The 15495-nt window shown below is 46.3% G+C and overlaps 1 protein-coding gene across 7 annotated transcripts in view; it reads left to right on the top strand.

Moving 5' to 3' along the window:
- RHBDD1 (rhomboid domain containing 1) overlaps positions 1-15495 on the top strand; it is a 122321-nt gene that overhangs the window by 25729 nt on the left and 81097 nt on the right. For all 7 annotated transcript variants that reach the window (XM_066279470.1, XM_066279469.1, XM_066279466.1 and 4 more), the window contains one exon: positions 354-486. In XM_066279470.1, coding sequence (XP_066135567.1) covers positions 354-486 — 133 coding nt within the window. The remainder of the gene's footprint in view (positions 1-353; positions 487-15495) is intronic.

Below are 15495 nucleotides of genomic sequence, written 5' to 3'. Positions count from 1 at the left end.
TTACTTACATACTATTTTTTTTCTGTTGAGTTAAAATTCACCTGGCATAAAATGAACTATTTTAGAGTGTACGATTCAGTGGCATTTAGTACCATGGCTGGTGTTTTATCCCCATTTTACGTGTTATCTATTTAGTAGCATGCCCAAAGTCAGGAGGAACTATGTTAAGAAACATCAAAAGAATGATTGCTTCGAACATTGTCTTTCTGCTGCTGCACACTGGAATCGTACGGATAGAGTACTTTTCCACGTAGTCGAATAATCATTTTCACTTGCAACTAGTTCTCTTTGTGAATGTTGATTGTCTCCACATTTGAATTGTTGATGTTTGTGTACTCTTTCTGCCCCTTTAGGAGTTTTGTTTGCTTTGAAAGTTCTTAACAACCATTATTGCCCTGGAGGCTTTGTCAACGTCCTGGGCTTTCCTGTACCCATCAGATATGGTTGTTGGGCAGAACTTGTGGCTATTCATTTCATCTCTCCAGGGTAAGTGTTTATTTACTCTTAGAGAACACAAATGAAGAACCTGACATTCTGTGGAAAAGAAATTGTAATGATAATGCGGTAACTGATTGTTTGTTTACAGTGAAGTTTATTCCTTAACTATATAAAGACGAATCAATGTCCGACATTTCTGAGTTTGAATTCTGCCACCCACTAAGCCGTGTGACTTTGGTGTACTTGAGCTGTCCGAGTTTTGGTTTCTCCATCTTTTAAGTAGCAAAAAGAGAACCTGATATGCAGATTTGAGGATCGATATTAACCAGTCTGCCAATCAATTCATTCTAACAGTAATAAACCAAAGAGTCACATAGAAACCACATAATTATAAGATATGTTGGCCCAATGCTTTTAAACCATTTTAGTTGTGACCTGCCTTGGTAATACACTCTTTCAACAAAAGGCTTTACCCACAAACTTGGTATATGAAATGGATCAACTCTGACTTCATGGGTTGAAAGGAAGCATGTTCTTCTTCCCCTCCATTCCCTTCGCCTTGACTCTGTGTCACTATGACTACCTCACAGGCACCCCTAAGAACCCTAGGGCTCTAAGGGACACAGTTTGAGAACCACAGATGTTTTTGAGTGACTTACAGGCGAGGACAAGGAATTTCAGGAAGGGACCTCTTGAACAGCCTCTGGTAGACGCCAGACTAGTTAGGACTCAGACCCCCTGATTGGGGTACTGGGCTTTGCCACTTTGGTCCCTTTCTCTGCTTTCTGTTTAGAAGAAGGAAGGTGAAGAGTGTTCTCTTCCCATGTCTTCTACCAGCTTCACTTCTCTGCATAATGCAGCTGGAAACCCATGGTTTATTCGTTCATTTGTACTGTGAGCGTCTGGACACTGGAGGTTGGGGGGATTGTTTCAGGAAGACTCAGAAGTAAGGAGGATTTGTTTTTCTCTGCTCTTCTTTTCAGGCAATAGTTTTTTTTGGGTTTTTTTTGTTGTTATTTTTATTTTTGTTTTTTTTTGCTTTTTGTTCGTGTGACCGTGTTGGGTGTCCTACTTCATTTGAGAATATTCTCCTTGGGCTGTGTGTCGGCCCGTAACCTTGGGTCCTTGTTTAACGCTAATCTCCCATCCTGGGCAGCCCACGCCAGCTGGTCTGTAAGAAGGCAGCGGTGTGGCCACTGAACAGTGCTCATTTGCAAGTGTGTTGTTGTTTTGTGGCAGTTCCTCAAAGAAAGCCTAACAAAGTTTTCTTTGGGAAAGGGTCCTGTAATGTCTGTCCCTTATCTGAACGACCTTCTCTATACCGTGTCACTCACAGCTCCCTGACTTGCTCAACGTGACTTGCTTCTCGAAATAGACGAGAGACTTGTATGTGACAGGGACACCCAACATTCATATGAAAATCACACCCTCTGGTGCTTGAACTTTTATTCTATAACGAATCCTTTGAGTAGCAGCGCCTTTAATATCCTCATACAACGACTTCTGAATACGCTCCTCATGCATTCTGGGCCCCCTTTTTATATAGACAAGGCATGGCTGTGTGTTTTTTTTATGTAATATGCTTATTCTGCGTGGAGAGACCCGGGAATTAAATGAAATTTCTTATCCTTGATGTTTGAAAGAATAACTCTTTTGGTTTATAAGACTTGACTACTTTGAAAGATAACCCTCTGATATCCAGGCGTCTGCTTATGCATATGCCTGAAGAAAGCCGAGCTAAACCCCGGGCCCAGGAAACACGAGAGGCCAGGCTGCTTTGAGAGGGCGCTCGGAAGAATGGGAGAAACCGGAGCTCTCTGCTCCACATTGTTCCTCTCCCGCTGGCTGTCAATTAGAATTTTCATTGGGAAAACACTGCAGATCTTCAGAACAAAGCCTGCTTTATTGTCGGAATTAATGAGCTGCTCTTTGGGAGAAAAAAATATCTGCCACGCAAACATGTGGCGGACCTGTGTATTTTATGAAAGCCATGGAATTAGTCATTTCCCCTAGTTATGGAGTTTTATGGAGGGAAGCCTCTCCACACAGCCAGCTGCTAGGCGCTGTGAGGCTGTGGGCCGGACCGGCAATGGTGAAGCCCTCGCCTGCACGCCTTTGCTGGCGCCTTTGCTTCTCATGGTGCCTGTGCATGCCTTGTTTCAGCAACTGCTTTGCGTGACGTGGGCTTTTCAGTGCCCTGGGAGGTGATGGTGTCTGCAGTGGTCCCTGCTCCTGTGCCCGCACAGAAGGGAGGTGTGTTTGCCTCCTCACAGACGGAGCTCTTACCCCTCCCACCTCGTAGCCCCGCCACCTTCTCTTGATAAAAGGGAGGGGGGTGTGACGCCACGTTCTCCCAAATTATGAACCTCTGCAGTTTCTCTGTGAGCCTACAGCTGTCTAGTCTGAGAACCGAAGCTCAGAGACCTGGACACTATCCAGAGTAAGGCAGCTGCTCGGTGACCACGATGGAGGATTGCAGTTGGTTGTGAAGGGGATCTGGACTCACGTAGTAGCCGTGGGACCTCAGACTCACCATACAGCCCCCCAGAGCCTCACCTTCCTCACCTGTAAGATGGGAATATTACTGAGCTTGTCTGTTTCAGGTCAGTTGTAAAGAGTAAAGAGGTAATCCATCTGAACTTGCTTTATAAACGAGGCAGCACTTAACTCACCGTTTTTATTAGGAGATAAACCACCGGAAGTGTGTAGTGTCCCTGAAAGGAATCGTACCAGATTTCCTTATCTTTCTAAAAGTAATTAAATAAGCGAGCTGTTATTTCATTTGTTTGAGTCCTCTTATCCCTTGTTCCTACTTGACTTTTCCATCCTGAATGACAGTTAGCAGTCGAAAAATCCCCATGAGCTACTACTGTTCAGCCCAGATGAATAGGTCACGATGCGCGTGAACCCTAGAAGATGGTTAAGTGGACGTGGGGGGTCTGCAAACATGAGCCCCCGGGCTCGGAGCTGCTGCACTGCTCGTGGTTCGGGAGAGGAGTCACTGTCACTGCGACCCTGCTGAAAATGTCCTGGTCACATCGACTCAATGAAGGAAAAGTAGACTTATATTCTTTCCCTGTGCCCGTTTTCTAGTTGTAAAAGCTTGCAAGCATAAAGTTGCTGGACCATCTGAAAGTAAGTTGCAAACATCATAATAACTTCACCCCTGAAAAACTTGAGCATGGACCTTCTAAAAATAAAGACATTTTCTATAACCACATTACTGTGTTTATAGAAAAAGGAACAGCAGTTCCCCAGTGTTATCTAGTAATTAATTGATTCATATTCAAATCTATCCAGTTTTCAAAGTGTCTTTTGTAACAGGTTTTTTTTGGGGTGGGGACATGAAACAGGGCCAGATCTAGTGAAAGTTCACACCTTACACTGGACTATTATATTTCTTCATTCTCTTTTACTCTAAGGTACTCCTTCCACCTTTTTATTTTTCTATGACATTAAAAACAGATGTCATGAAAATTTTATTTTATTATATATATTTTTTGTATTTTTCGACACTGGGCCAATGCTCTACCACTGAGCAAACCAACCAGGGCCTCATGGGAAATTTCTAAAGAGACTAGTTTTCTTGTTTTGTAGTACATCCCACGTTCTAGATTTCTCTCGAAGGTAGGGCTAACAGCTTAAATAAATTCTGATTAAACTGCTCTTTTGGCAATAATCCTTTATGGGGGGATGCTGTACATCCCATATAGAATCACATCAGAAAGGCCGTGACTCCAGATTGCCCCTCTATTAGGGATTCTGAGTATAATCACTTGATTGAGTTGGTCTCTATTATAAGAGTACATCTGTCTCTTTGTAAATGAAAGTTATCTGTGGGGTGATATTTGGACATCATGCAGATAGCTTGTTCTCAGTAACCTCCTTCCTTATGGCTTAGTATGTATTGATCATGATCCTTGTCTGACTTGCTTATTTTATGGTGAGTTGTGAAGGGTGATTTCCTGACTCTGTAATTTTTTCTACATTTAGTACATGGAGTTCATCTGGGGTTGGAAGTTAATAGCCAAAGGCAGAGAATTGAGGAAGCTGAGTGTTCTGTCAAGGGCAGAGCTCAGTGTTGCAGACTTGAAGCTTATTCAGTTTGGGGCGTTCCTGAACCCCCTGAAGAAAGAAATACAAAATCAGAAACAAAAGTAAAAATTTTAAATGAGAAAAGAAAACACCCCAATTTACACATCTTAAAGAGCTGACACGTACTGTAAACATGACAAACCTGTCTCCCGGGCCTGGTTCTCTAGTACCTTCCTCCACAGGTACTGCTTGCGTACTCTGCTCTCTTCTTCACGGGCCATTGGTTGGGCAACAGTGTTCCTGTAGAGGGAACAGTCTGGTGTATCAAAATCAATCTTTTTGTTTTTAATTATTGAGAGTCTAGAAAAGCTTTCACAACTCACCTTGCGAATTTTTAGAATTGTCAGGTTTGGGGAAACTTCTATCAAGGTATTTTTACATACAAGTTGTAGAATTTCAGGGCTTTTCACATTTCCTTGTGTGGCTTCTTTTTCCCCCAAGTTTCTTGACTGTTCTTTGCATTGATTGGAGTGTCATCAGTGATCTTTAGTGGGGTAGGATAGCATTCATGTCTTCATGGATATCAGTACTTTGTGCTGTGTCGACAAGAAACATTACTGATAGTCTTCTTCTGATTCATTCTTCTTCATTAATTGGGTTACCAGAAATCCAAGAATTAATTAATGACTCCTGTTTACAGCTTTTGATATGATTTAAAAATATGTTTTGTTTGATAGCTACAAACCCAGGGATTCTGATCCAGTTCATTTTGCACGATTCTCAGGAAAGAACGGGGAAGCGGAAGGTGTGCGTATAATTTCATAGGCTCCGTTCCTGGGTCTGTCCCCGACGGAGAACTTCTGCTGCAGTTCTGGCTTCACTGTGCATTAGCGGGAACTGCGTTCTCCACTCACAGTCTTACCCGCTTGGTGACTGGAGGGTCTTCCAGAGCCTGGGTGCTGAGCCCAGCACGGTGGCTGTACCGGTGTGGCTGCCTCCGGGCCCAGGGTGCTGTGGGCCTTCCGCTCTGGGCCTCCCGGGAGCATTCTTGGTCAGGACGCAGAGTGGCTACTGAGACTATTTCTGGAAGATATTTCTGCACAGCAGTGGCTACCGGTGACTTAGCCCTGCACCGGCATGACTGGGAGCCGCATATAGAAGCCCCACTGAGCCCCAACTGAATGCGTCTTCAGTTTGGCTTCCCTTCAGCTGAATCCTAACAGTGTCTGTGGGCACGCCCGTGCCAGCTGACCTGGCAGGAAGTTGGAATGGAAAGAAAGAGCAGTTTTAGTTGATTGTGGTTGAGATATCTCACTTTCACAAAATTCACAAACACACGTGACCATGAGAATGTGTTGTTTGTAATCCACCCACAGGTGTGAGGGGTCCCTGGCAAGCCAGGGGCCTGATGCTTCATGGGCTTCTTGGCAAGTTCACTCTGGGCTCTGTTGAGAAGACTGTCCCAGTGATGACCATGGGGAAGGGGAAGAAATGGAATTAAGAGGCCTATTGACTGTGGGCAAGTGGAGCGATGAAGGGCAGAGGTTTGGTCAAGTTTGAAAACTGAGAGAGAGAGAAGAAAAAGAACAAAAGGCAACAGAGAGCTGTGTGAATAGAACTGGTATCCACAGACAGGATGTTGGAGTTTGGTTTACTGGTGGTGTGGGCCAGAGCGTGGTGGTGGTGGAGTTTGGTTTACTGGTGGTGTGGGCCAGAGCGTGGTGGTGGTGTTTGGTTTACTGGTGGTGTGGTCCAGAGCGTGGTGGTGGAGTTTGGTTTACTGGTGGTGTGGTCCAGAGCGTGGTGGTGGAGTTTGGTTTACTGGTGGTGTGGGCCAGAGCGTGGTGGTGGAGTTTGGTTTACTGGTGGTGTGGGCCAGAGCGTGGTGGTGGAGTTTGGTTTACTGGTGGTGTGGGCCAGAGCGTGTTTCTGGTGGAGTTTGGTTTACTGGTGGTGTGGTCCAGAGCGTGGTGGTGGTGTTTGGTTTACTGGTGGTGTGGTCCAGAGCGTGGTGGTGGAGTTTGGTTTACTGGTGGTGTGGGCCAGAGCGTGGTGGTGGAGTTTGGTTTACTGGTGGTGTGGTCCAGAGCGTGGTGGTGGAGTTTGGTTTACTGGTGGTGTGGGCCAGAGCGTGGTGGTGGAGTTTGGTTTACTGGTGGTGTGGGCCAGAGCGTGGTGGTGGAGTTTGGTTTACTGGTGGTGTGGTCCAGAGCGTGGTGGTGGTGTTTGGTTTACTGGTGGTGTGGGCCAGAGCGTGTTTCTGGTGGTGTTTGGTTTACTGGTGGTGTGGGCCAGAGCGTGGTGGTGGTGTTTGGTTTACTGGTGGTGTGGGCCAGAGCGTGTTTCTGGTGGTGTTTGGTTTACTGGTGGTGTGGGCCAGAGCGTGGTGGTGGAGTTTGGTTTACTGGTGGTGTGGGCCAGAGCGTGGTGGTGGAGTTTGGTTTACTGGTGGTGTGGTCCAGAGCGTGGTGGTGGAGTTTGGTTTACTGGTGGTGTGGGCCAGAGCGTGGTGGTGGAGTTTGGTTTACTGGTGGTGTGGGCCAGAGCGTGGTGGTGGAGTTTGGTTTACTGGTGGTGTGGTCCAGAGCGTGGTGGTGGTGTTTGGTTTACTGGTGGTGTGGGCCAGAGCGTGTTTCTGGTGGTGTTTGGTTTACTGGTGGTGTGGGCCAGAGCGTGGTGGTGGTGTTTGGTTTACTGGTGGTGTGGGCCAGAGCGTGTTTCTGGTGGTGTTTGGTTTACTGGTGGTGTGGGCCAGAGCGTGGTGGTGGAGTTTGGTTTACTGGTGGTGTGGGCCAGAGCGTGGTGGTGGAGTTTGGTTTACTGGTGGTGTGGGCCAGAGCGTGGTGGTGGAGTTTGGTTTACTGGTGGTGTGGGCCAGAGCGTGGTGGTGGAGTTTGGTTTACTGGTGGTGTGGGCCAGAGCGTGGTGGTGGAGTTTGGTTTACTGGTGGTGTGGTCCAGAGCGTGGTGGTGGTGTTTGGTTTACTGGTGGTGTGGGCCAGAGCGTGTTTCTGGTGGTGTTTGGTTTACTGGTGGTGTGGGCCAGAGCGTGGTGGTGGAGTTTGGTTTACTGGTGGTGTGGGCCAGAGCGTGTTTCTGGTGGTGTTTGGTTTACTGGTGGTGTGGGCCAGAGCGTGGTGGTGGAGTTTGGTTTACTGGTGGTGTGGGCCAGAGCGTGTTTCTGGTGGTGTTTGGTTTACTGGTGGTGTGGGCCAGAGCGTGGTGGTGGAGTTTGGTTTACTGGTGGTGTGGTCCAGAGCGTGGTGGTGGTGTTTGGTTTACTGGTGGTGTGGGCCAGAGCGTGGTGGTGGTGTTTGGTTTACTGGTGGTGTGGGCCAGAGCGTGGTGGTGGTGTTTGGTTTACTGGTGGTGTGGGCCAGAGCGTGGTGGTGGAGTTTGGTTTACTGGTGGTGTGGGCCAGAGCGTGGTGGTGGAGTTTGGTTTACTGGTGGTGTGGTCCAGAGCGTGGTGGTGGAGTTTGGTTTACTGGTGGTGTGGGCCAGAGCGTGGTGGTGGAGTTTGGTTTACTGGTGGTGTGGGCCAGAGCGTGGTGGTGGAGTTTGGTTTACTGGTGGTGTGGTCCAGAGCGTGGTGGTGGTGTTTGGTTTACTGGTGGTGTGGGCCAGAGCGTGTTTCTGGTGGTGTTTGGTTTACTGGTGGTGTGGGCCAGAGCGTGGTGGTGGAGTTTGGTTTACTGGTGGTGTGGTCCAGAGCGTGGTGGTGGTGTTTGGTTTACTGGTGGTGTGGGCCAGAGCGTGGTGGTGGAGTTTGGTTTACTGGTGGTGTGGGCCAGAGCGTGGTGGTGGTGTTTGGTTTACTGGTGGTGTGGGCCAGAGCGTGGTGGTGGAGTTTGGTTTACTGGTGGTGTGGGCCAGAGCGTGGTGGTGGAGTTTGGTTTACTGGTGGTGTGGGCCAGAGCGTGGTGGTGGAGTTTGGTTTACTGGTGGTGTGGGCCAGAGCGTGGTGGTGGAGTTTGGTTTACTGGTGGTGTGGTCCAGAGCGTGGTGGTGGTGTTTGGTTTACTGGTGGTGTGGGCCAGAGCGTGTTTCTGGTGGTGTTTGGTTTACTGGTGGTGTGGGCCAGAGCGTGGTGGTGGAGTTTGGTTTACTGGTGGTGTGGTCCAGAGCGTGGTGGTGGTGTTTGGTTTACTGGTGGTGTGGGCCAGAGCGTGGTGGTGGAGTTTGGTTTACTGGTGGTGTGGGCCAGAGCGTGGTGGTGGTGTTTGGTTTACTGGTGGTGTGGGCCAGAGCGTGGTGGTGGAGTTTGGTTTACTGGTGGTGTGGGCCAGAGCGTGGTGGTGGAGTTTGGTTTACTGGTGGTGTGGGCCAGAGCGTGGTGGTGGTGTTTGGTTTACTGGTGGTGTGGTCCAGAGCGTGTTTCTGGTGGTGTTTGGTTTACTGGTGGTGTGGTCCAGAGCGTGTTTCTGGTGGTGTTTGGTTTACTGGTGGTGTGGGCCAGAGCGTGGTGGTGGAGTTTGGTTTACTGGTGGTGTGGGCCAGAGCGTGGTGGTGGAGTTTGGTTTACTGGTGGTGTGGGCCAGAGCGTGGTGGTGGAGTTTGGTTTACTGGTGGTGTGGGCCAGAGCGTGGTGGTGGTGGAGTTTGGTTTACTGGTGGTGTGGGCCAGAGCGTGGTGGTGGTGTTTGGTTTACTGGTGGTGTGGGCCAGAGCGTGGTGGTGGTGTTTGGTTTACTGGTGGTGTGGGCCAGAGCGTGGTGGTGGTGTTTGGTTTACTGGTGGTGTGGGCCAGAGCGTGGTGGTGGAGTTTGGTTTACTGGTGGTGTGGGCCAGAGCGTGGTGGTGGTGTTTGGTTTACTGGTGGTGTGGGCCAGAGCGTGGTGGTGGAGTTTGGTTTACTGGTGGTGTGGTCCAGAGCGTGGTGGTGGTGGAGTTTGGTTTACTGGTGGTGTGGTCCAGAGCGTGGTGGTGGTGTTTGGTTTACTGGTGGTGTGGTCCAGAGCGTGGTGGTGGAGTTTGGTTTACTGGTGGTGTGGTCCAGAGCGTGGTGGTGGAGTTTGGTTTACTGGTGGTGTGGTCCAGAGCGTGGTGGTGGAGTTTGGTTTACTGGTGGTGTGGTCCAGAGCGTGGTGGTGGTGTTTGGTTTACTGGTGGTGTGGTCCAGAGCGTGGTGGTGGAGTTTGGTTTACTGGTGGTGTGGGCCAGAGCGTGGTGGTGGTGGTATGAAACTGAGGACTGGTGGAAGAGAAGGTCACTGGAGTCAGGAGGTTAAGGGGTTGTGGGGTTGAGGTGTTGGAGGGATTGTCTACATGGGCAGAGAAATTGCCCAGGATGATTGTAGGAGGTAGGGTAGAGCTGAGTACAGTGAGATTAGTCCAGAGGCCTCCGTGGATGTCAGAAAATAATACCAGAGGCAGATATAGACAGTGTCTGTATTAGTTTCTCATTGCTGCTATAATAAATGACCACAAACTCGGTGCCTCAAAACAACTGAAATAATTCTCTCATGGTTCTAGAAGCGGAATATCTGAAATCGGTGTCCTTGGGCTAAAGTCAAGGTGTTGATGATTCTGTGCTCTCTTTGGAGGCTTTGGGGGAGAGAGCTCCATGCGGTTCCAGTTTTGGCGTCGAGTGGCTGCCCGCATTCCTTGGCTGAGGCCACGTCACTCCACAGCCTCCAAGGTCTCATTGCCTTCTCCTCTCCTCCCTCTGTCAGATCTTCCTCTGCCTCTCTCTTATCAACACATTTGTAATTGCGTTTAGATCGCACCCTAGGAATCCAGCATAATTGCCCTATCTCAATATCCTCAACTATACTTGGAGAGCCTTTGTCATGTAAGGTAACATTGGCCAGTTCCAGATACTAGAAAATGGACATATTTTGGGGGGCTAGGGGCGGTCACACCATCAAAGTTGAATATATGATGGTGAAATACCATATCACCAGCCCTGTGTGTCTGGGCCTCTGGGAGTTTGTCCCCTTTCTCACTTCTTGGTGGAACCTTTATTCTCTTGTCCTTGTGAATTCCTGGTTAACATGCAGGACCCAAATCAAATACTGTCTGTTCTGTGTGGCTCTCCCCCACCCCCCAGGCAGAGTTAATTACTTCTTTTTCTTTGCCCTCATCATATTGTAGATATCTCTTTCATCAGCACTTTTTCCATCATAATTAATTCTTTTTTTTTTTAACTTCCTGTCTAGACTGGGAGCTTCCTGAGTCTAAGGAGTATTTTTATTCATCTTTTTATGTTAATCGTCTATCTGCCTGACACACAGTAGTCACTGAGTGAATACTTATGGCTGAGTGACTGTAAGTTAAAGAACATCAGTGTGATGGTTCATTTCCTATGTCCACCTTACTGGGCCACAGGATGCCCGGGTATCTGATTCAGCATTTTTTCTGGGTGTGTCTGTGAGAATGTTTCCAGAACAAATTAGCATTTGCTGTGGCGGGCTGAGTGAAGCAGGTCGCCCTCCCTGTCAGCCACCCAGTCTACTGAGGGACTGAGTGGGTCCGAAAGGCAGAGGGTGCTCGAACTCTCTCTCTCTGCCAGTTTGGGGGGAGACATTGGTCTTGTCCGTTGGTGCTGTTGGTTCTCAGGCTTTTAGGTTCAGGCTGGAATTTAGGCGACTGGCTTTTTTGCATCTCCAGCTTGCAGATAGCAGATTGTGGGACTGACTTCTCAGCCTCCGTATTCATGTGAGCCAATTTTTTAAATAAAAATTACATTTAAAAAATTATATTTAAATAAGATATCAACTATATAGAAATTTTAAGAAACATATGTCTTACTGGTTCTGTCTCTCTGCGAGCCATGTTACAATCAGTTAGAGCACCCGTAGCTTCTCGGGCTGCTTCTGGCCTGGTGTCTCTTGCTAGATTCCTTTATGACCTCTGTCAAGTATTTTAATTTTACCTCAATTTTTTCAGTTATAACGTGGGCCAGTATCTCCTTCTTTTAGAACTTTATATTTTACTCACATGTGAAGAGAGAGTAATCTTGAGTAATTTTGAAATGCTCAAGTAAAAAAAAAAAACAAAAGAGTAATTTTTTCCTGTGGTGCTTTTGCTCTTTTGGGTCTTGTTTTAATATTGACCCAGCTCAGGACTCAATTCCCCTCCCCTCAGGGACCTCACAATTTAGCGAAAGAAACACACACACTAGCAATGAACTGAAACAAGACAGAGGGCAGAAATTTTAATTCAATAAAAGCAGAGAAACAAAACAAGAAAAAGATGATGAGCTCTGATTTGAGTTCATCAGGAGGCTTTCCGGAGGAGTAGGTGCCAACTGTTGGGAGGTCATAGGTAGATGATGAGGCAGAAGGCTCGGCTCTGCAACGGGAACAGGGAGAACCCAGACCAGGAAGCAGGCCAAGTTCACAAAGCAGCAAAGACCGCAGCTAGCGAGGCTGGGAGAGGAGAAGAGGGCCGAGGAGGTGGGAGAGAGGTTCTCATAGACCAGCTGACAGTCCACAGGTCATATTAATAGAGGCTTCATGTTTTGGGGACTTGCTACGTGCCAAGTGCGATTGTAAGCTCTTTACATGTATTATGTCATCCTTACACCGACTTTGCAAGGAATTATTATTGCTCCCACTAAAGAGAGGAGACAACGGAGGCATGGAAATGTTTCAAAAATTATTAACAATCCCAAAGAACTTCATATGGATGTATATAGATTATATATGTCTATATTTACCATATTAGAAATTAAAACTAAGAATCTTTTTAAAAATTACACATTATCATCAAGATTCAAATCACCCTTTACTAATAATACATTTAAAATGAACAATAGTAAGCCTAAGCCCAATGTGTATTCACATGAGGAATATTTTTAATGAAAATAAGTATATTTTCCATACAAAGAAAAAGGGAGATAAATGGCTGTAACATTTTTGTAAGACTCTTTGCTGTCTGGCTTCACAGAAAAAGAAATTGATGACTCCCATATGTGCTTCCCCAGTGAATCTGTTGAGATATATCATTTCAGTGAAAGGCAGTTTTGCCTTATACAGATATGTCCTTGGAAAGGGAAGGAGGGAGTATTTTAGTAACCTTTTCTGGTAATTGTAGATATTCTTCTTTGTATTACACCAAAACTCCTCAAGTGGTAATTTCTTTAAAGGTTAGTTCCAAAGTGAAACCTGAAACCGTATCAGTGAACCTGTTATGTTAAAATCCGTTGATCGATCTTAAACTTTGAATGGATCTTTTACCCATATATTATTTTCTAACATCATGTACTGGTCATTTGGAAATATTGGTTCACTGATTATGCAAACCGTGTAAATAATGACAAATTTGACTATACAATATCAAAATATCACTGTCTTTGTCACTCTTTCCATCTATCTCATCAGAAATGTCTCTAAGTATTGGAAAACTGTCAGGCTCACAGTAGCTGATAGAAGTTTTCCAAAATTATGATTTTCACTTGTAAACTCAACTTTTATCACTGACAGTAAATACCATTTTTTTGAAGGCTCACATTCTTTTTGAGGAATGTGTTCCATTTTTCATTCATTTAACCATAGTCTATCAAGACAATGAGTTCAGCGTGGGTATACTGTATTTTAAAGTACCAGTGGAGACACATCTGGACCCAGCTATGCAGTGACTGTTGGATCTTTGTCTTGGAATTAGCAGTGAGGTTGGAGAATAACTATGTAGAAGGTGACTGTCACACCAGCTCCTGTCTCACATGTTCTTTTAGTACTTTTTCACTCCATTGTCAAGAGGTGGCTCCAATTCATCTTGCCCTGAATCAGGTGGATCTATGGCTCCCTGTAGCCAGTAGACAGCAGCAAAAGTGCCACATTATTTCTGAAGCAAGAACTTTCTTGCCTTGTAAGCTGAAATACTTGCCCCTGGGGCCCGTGTGAGAAGTCTGCCTTCCCTGGTGCCACCGTGCTCTGAGGAAGAGGCCCAGTCATCAGAGGCGACAGCACCAAACATGTGAATGAGTGGCTTTAGATAGGGCTGTGAGTCAGCCCTGCCTTGACCTTGTGGAGCAGGGACTGGCCACCCCTCTGCGCTCCTTGTGGCTGCCTGACCCACAGAAGCCCAGTTCAAGCAAACCCTCGTGACACGCCTTACATTGGGGGAGGAGATTTGTTCTGCAGAAGCTGTAATGGCAACAGTGAGTTAAATGAAAAGGGAAAAAGTAAAGTGAAAAGCCAGAGTAGCAAGGACAGTGTTTGGGGACGAGGAGAAAGCAGAGCAAAGCGTAGGGTCTTGGGGACGAGCCCATACCAAGAGGCTGTGGAACGGTGCGTTGTAATGACATCACCCAGCAAGTCAAGGGCATTGAGGCAGTGCTTTTTGACTGTGGCTTCTAGCCCTCAAAAGATCCTGAAATGAATAAATGAATTTAGTAAGTCACAGCCAGCATTTCAGAAAGAGGGGAGAGGGAGGGAAAGCAATATTACAATGTGAATGCTGAATGTGTAGTAAGGGTATTTATATTATATTAAGGAACTTTTGTTTGAACTCTCTGTGTAGGTGTGCTGGGTCAAGTCTAAAGTGTATTTATATTATGGGACACAGTACAAAAGTTTTGAGAGGTCTTCCTTCGAAACATCTAGTAGTTGTTTATATTAGAGGTAAATACATGGATAAAATCAGCATCCTTTCAGTGGAAGGGGTTAGAGTGCCAGGACTTGGGTGACAGTGAGAACAGGCTGTGATTACAGATTTCTACTAGTTTATTGTATTTTGAAAGAATGAATATTATGTGTTCATAAGGCTTACTAATGACTGCGTCAGCTCTCAAGACAGCTGTCCGTACAGGAAGATGTGCTTAGCAGATTTAGACTTTACCTAAGCCGGAAATGGTAATCAGTTCTAAACAACGTTGTTCGGAAAGTCCTTTGAAACTTCAAGGAAAGGGGCTATCTGGAGCAAAGAAGGGGAGGTGTAAAAGTTAGTGCCTTTTCCCAAATGTAAGTACAACATTTCTTTCTAAACTTTTTTAAATTTATTATTTATTTTTTTTTTAGAGAGGAGGGGGGAGATAGAGAGAGAGAGATAGAGAGAGAGAAGGGGGAGGAGCAGGAAGCATCAACGCCCATATGTGCCTTGACCAGGCAAGCCAGGGTTTTGAACCGGCAACCTCAGTGTTTCCAGGTTGACAGTTTTTCCACTGCGCCACCACAGGTCAGGCTCTTTCTAAACTTTTTAAGTGTAAAAGTATTACTAACAGCTTAGTTGGAAGACAGAAACCCAATGGATATAGGGTGCAGCTATATACTAGGGGTTTTTATAAACAAGCAAATGGCAAATATGTAAATCTAGTGGTACCCAAATTACTAGTGCCTGAGACAAAGCTTCTTCAACAAAAATGGCCTGGATGAGTGCTAAGGAGGAACTGTGACCTTCTCAGGTTGGGGCAGCTTGCTGAGGGGAGACGACTGCTGTTGGGATTCATGGTTTTCAAAGATGAGTTAAGTTGTTTCTCAAGAAGTTACACTAGCCTGACCAGGCGGTGGCGCAGGGGTTAGAGCGTCAGACTGGGACACAGAGGACTCAGGTTCAAAACCCCGAGGTCGCTGGCTTGAGTGCGGGCTCATCTGGTTTGAGCAAGGCTCACCAGCTTGAGCCCAAGGTGGCTGGCTTGAGCAAGAGGTCACTCGGTCTGCTGTAGCCCCCCCAGTCAAGGCACATATGAGAAATCAATCAATGAGAAACTAAGGTGCTGCAATGAAGAATTGATGCTTCTCGTCTCTCTCCCTTCCAGTCTGTCTGTCCCTCTCTCTGTCTCTCTCTATCTCTGTCACACACACAAAAAATGAAGTTACACTAGTTTATTATGTCATTTTTCTCAGGTTAGTACCAATGGGCCTGTATTGAGTACCATCATTAAAAAAAATTTTTTTTAAGTAGGCATAATGTGACGTTACCATGTTGTTTGTTGTGCATGTGTATGTGTGTATATGTGAGTGCGTGTATACACAGATTTGTTTTTTTTATGTATTTATTGTCCAGGATGAGCATTTGCTGAAGCATTGGTTTTCTGTTTATATTGCACAATGACGTGTTTTTTTTTTTTTTTTTTTTTTAA

This window comes from Saccopteryx bilineata, chromosome 5, assembly GCF_036850765.1.
Source record: "Saccopteryx bilineata isolate mSacBil1 chromosome 5, mSacBil1_pri_phased_curated, whole genome shotgun sequence".
Taxonomy (NCBI): Eukaryota; Metazoa; Chordata; class Mammalia; order Chiroptera; family Emballonuridae; genus Saccopteryx; species Saccopteryx bilineata.
The sequence above is the reverse complement of the archived record's forward strand: the minus strand, read 5'-3'. Positions and strand labels throughout refer to the sequence as shown.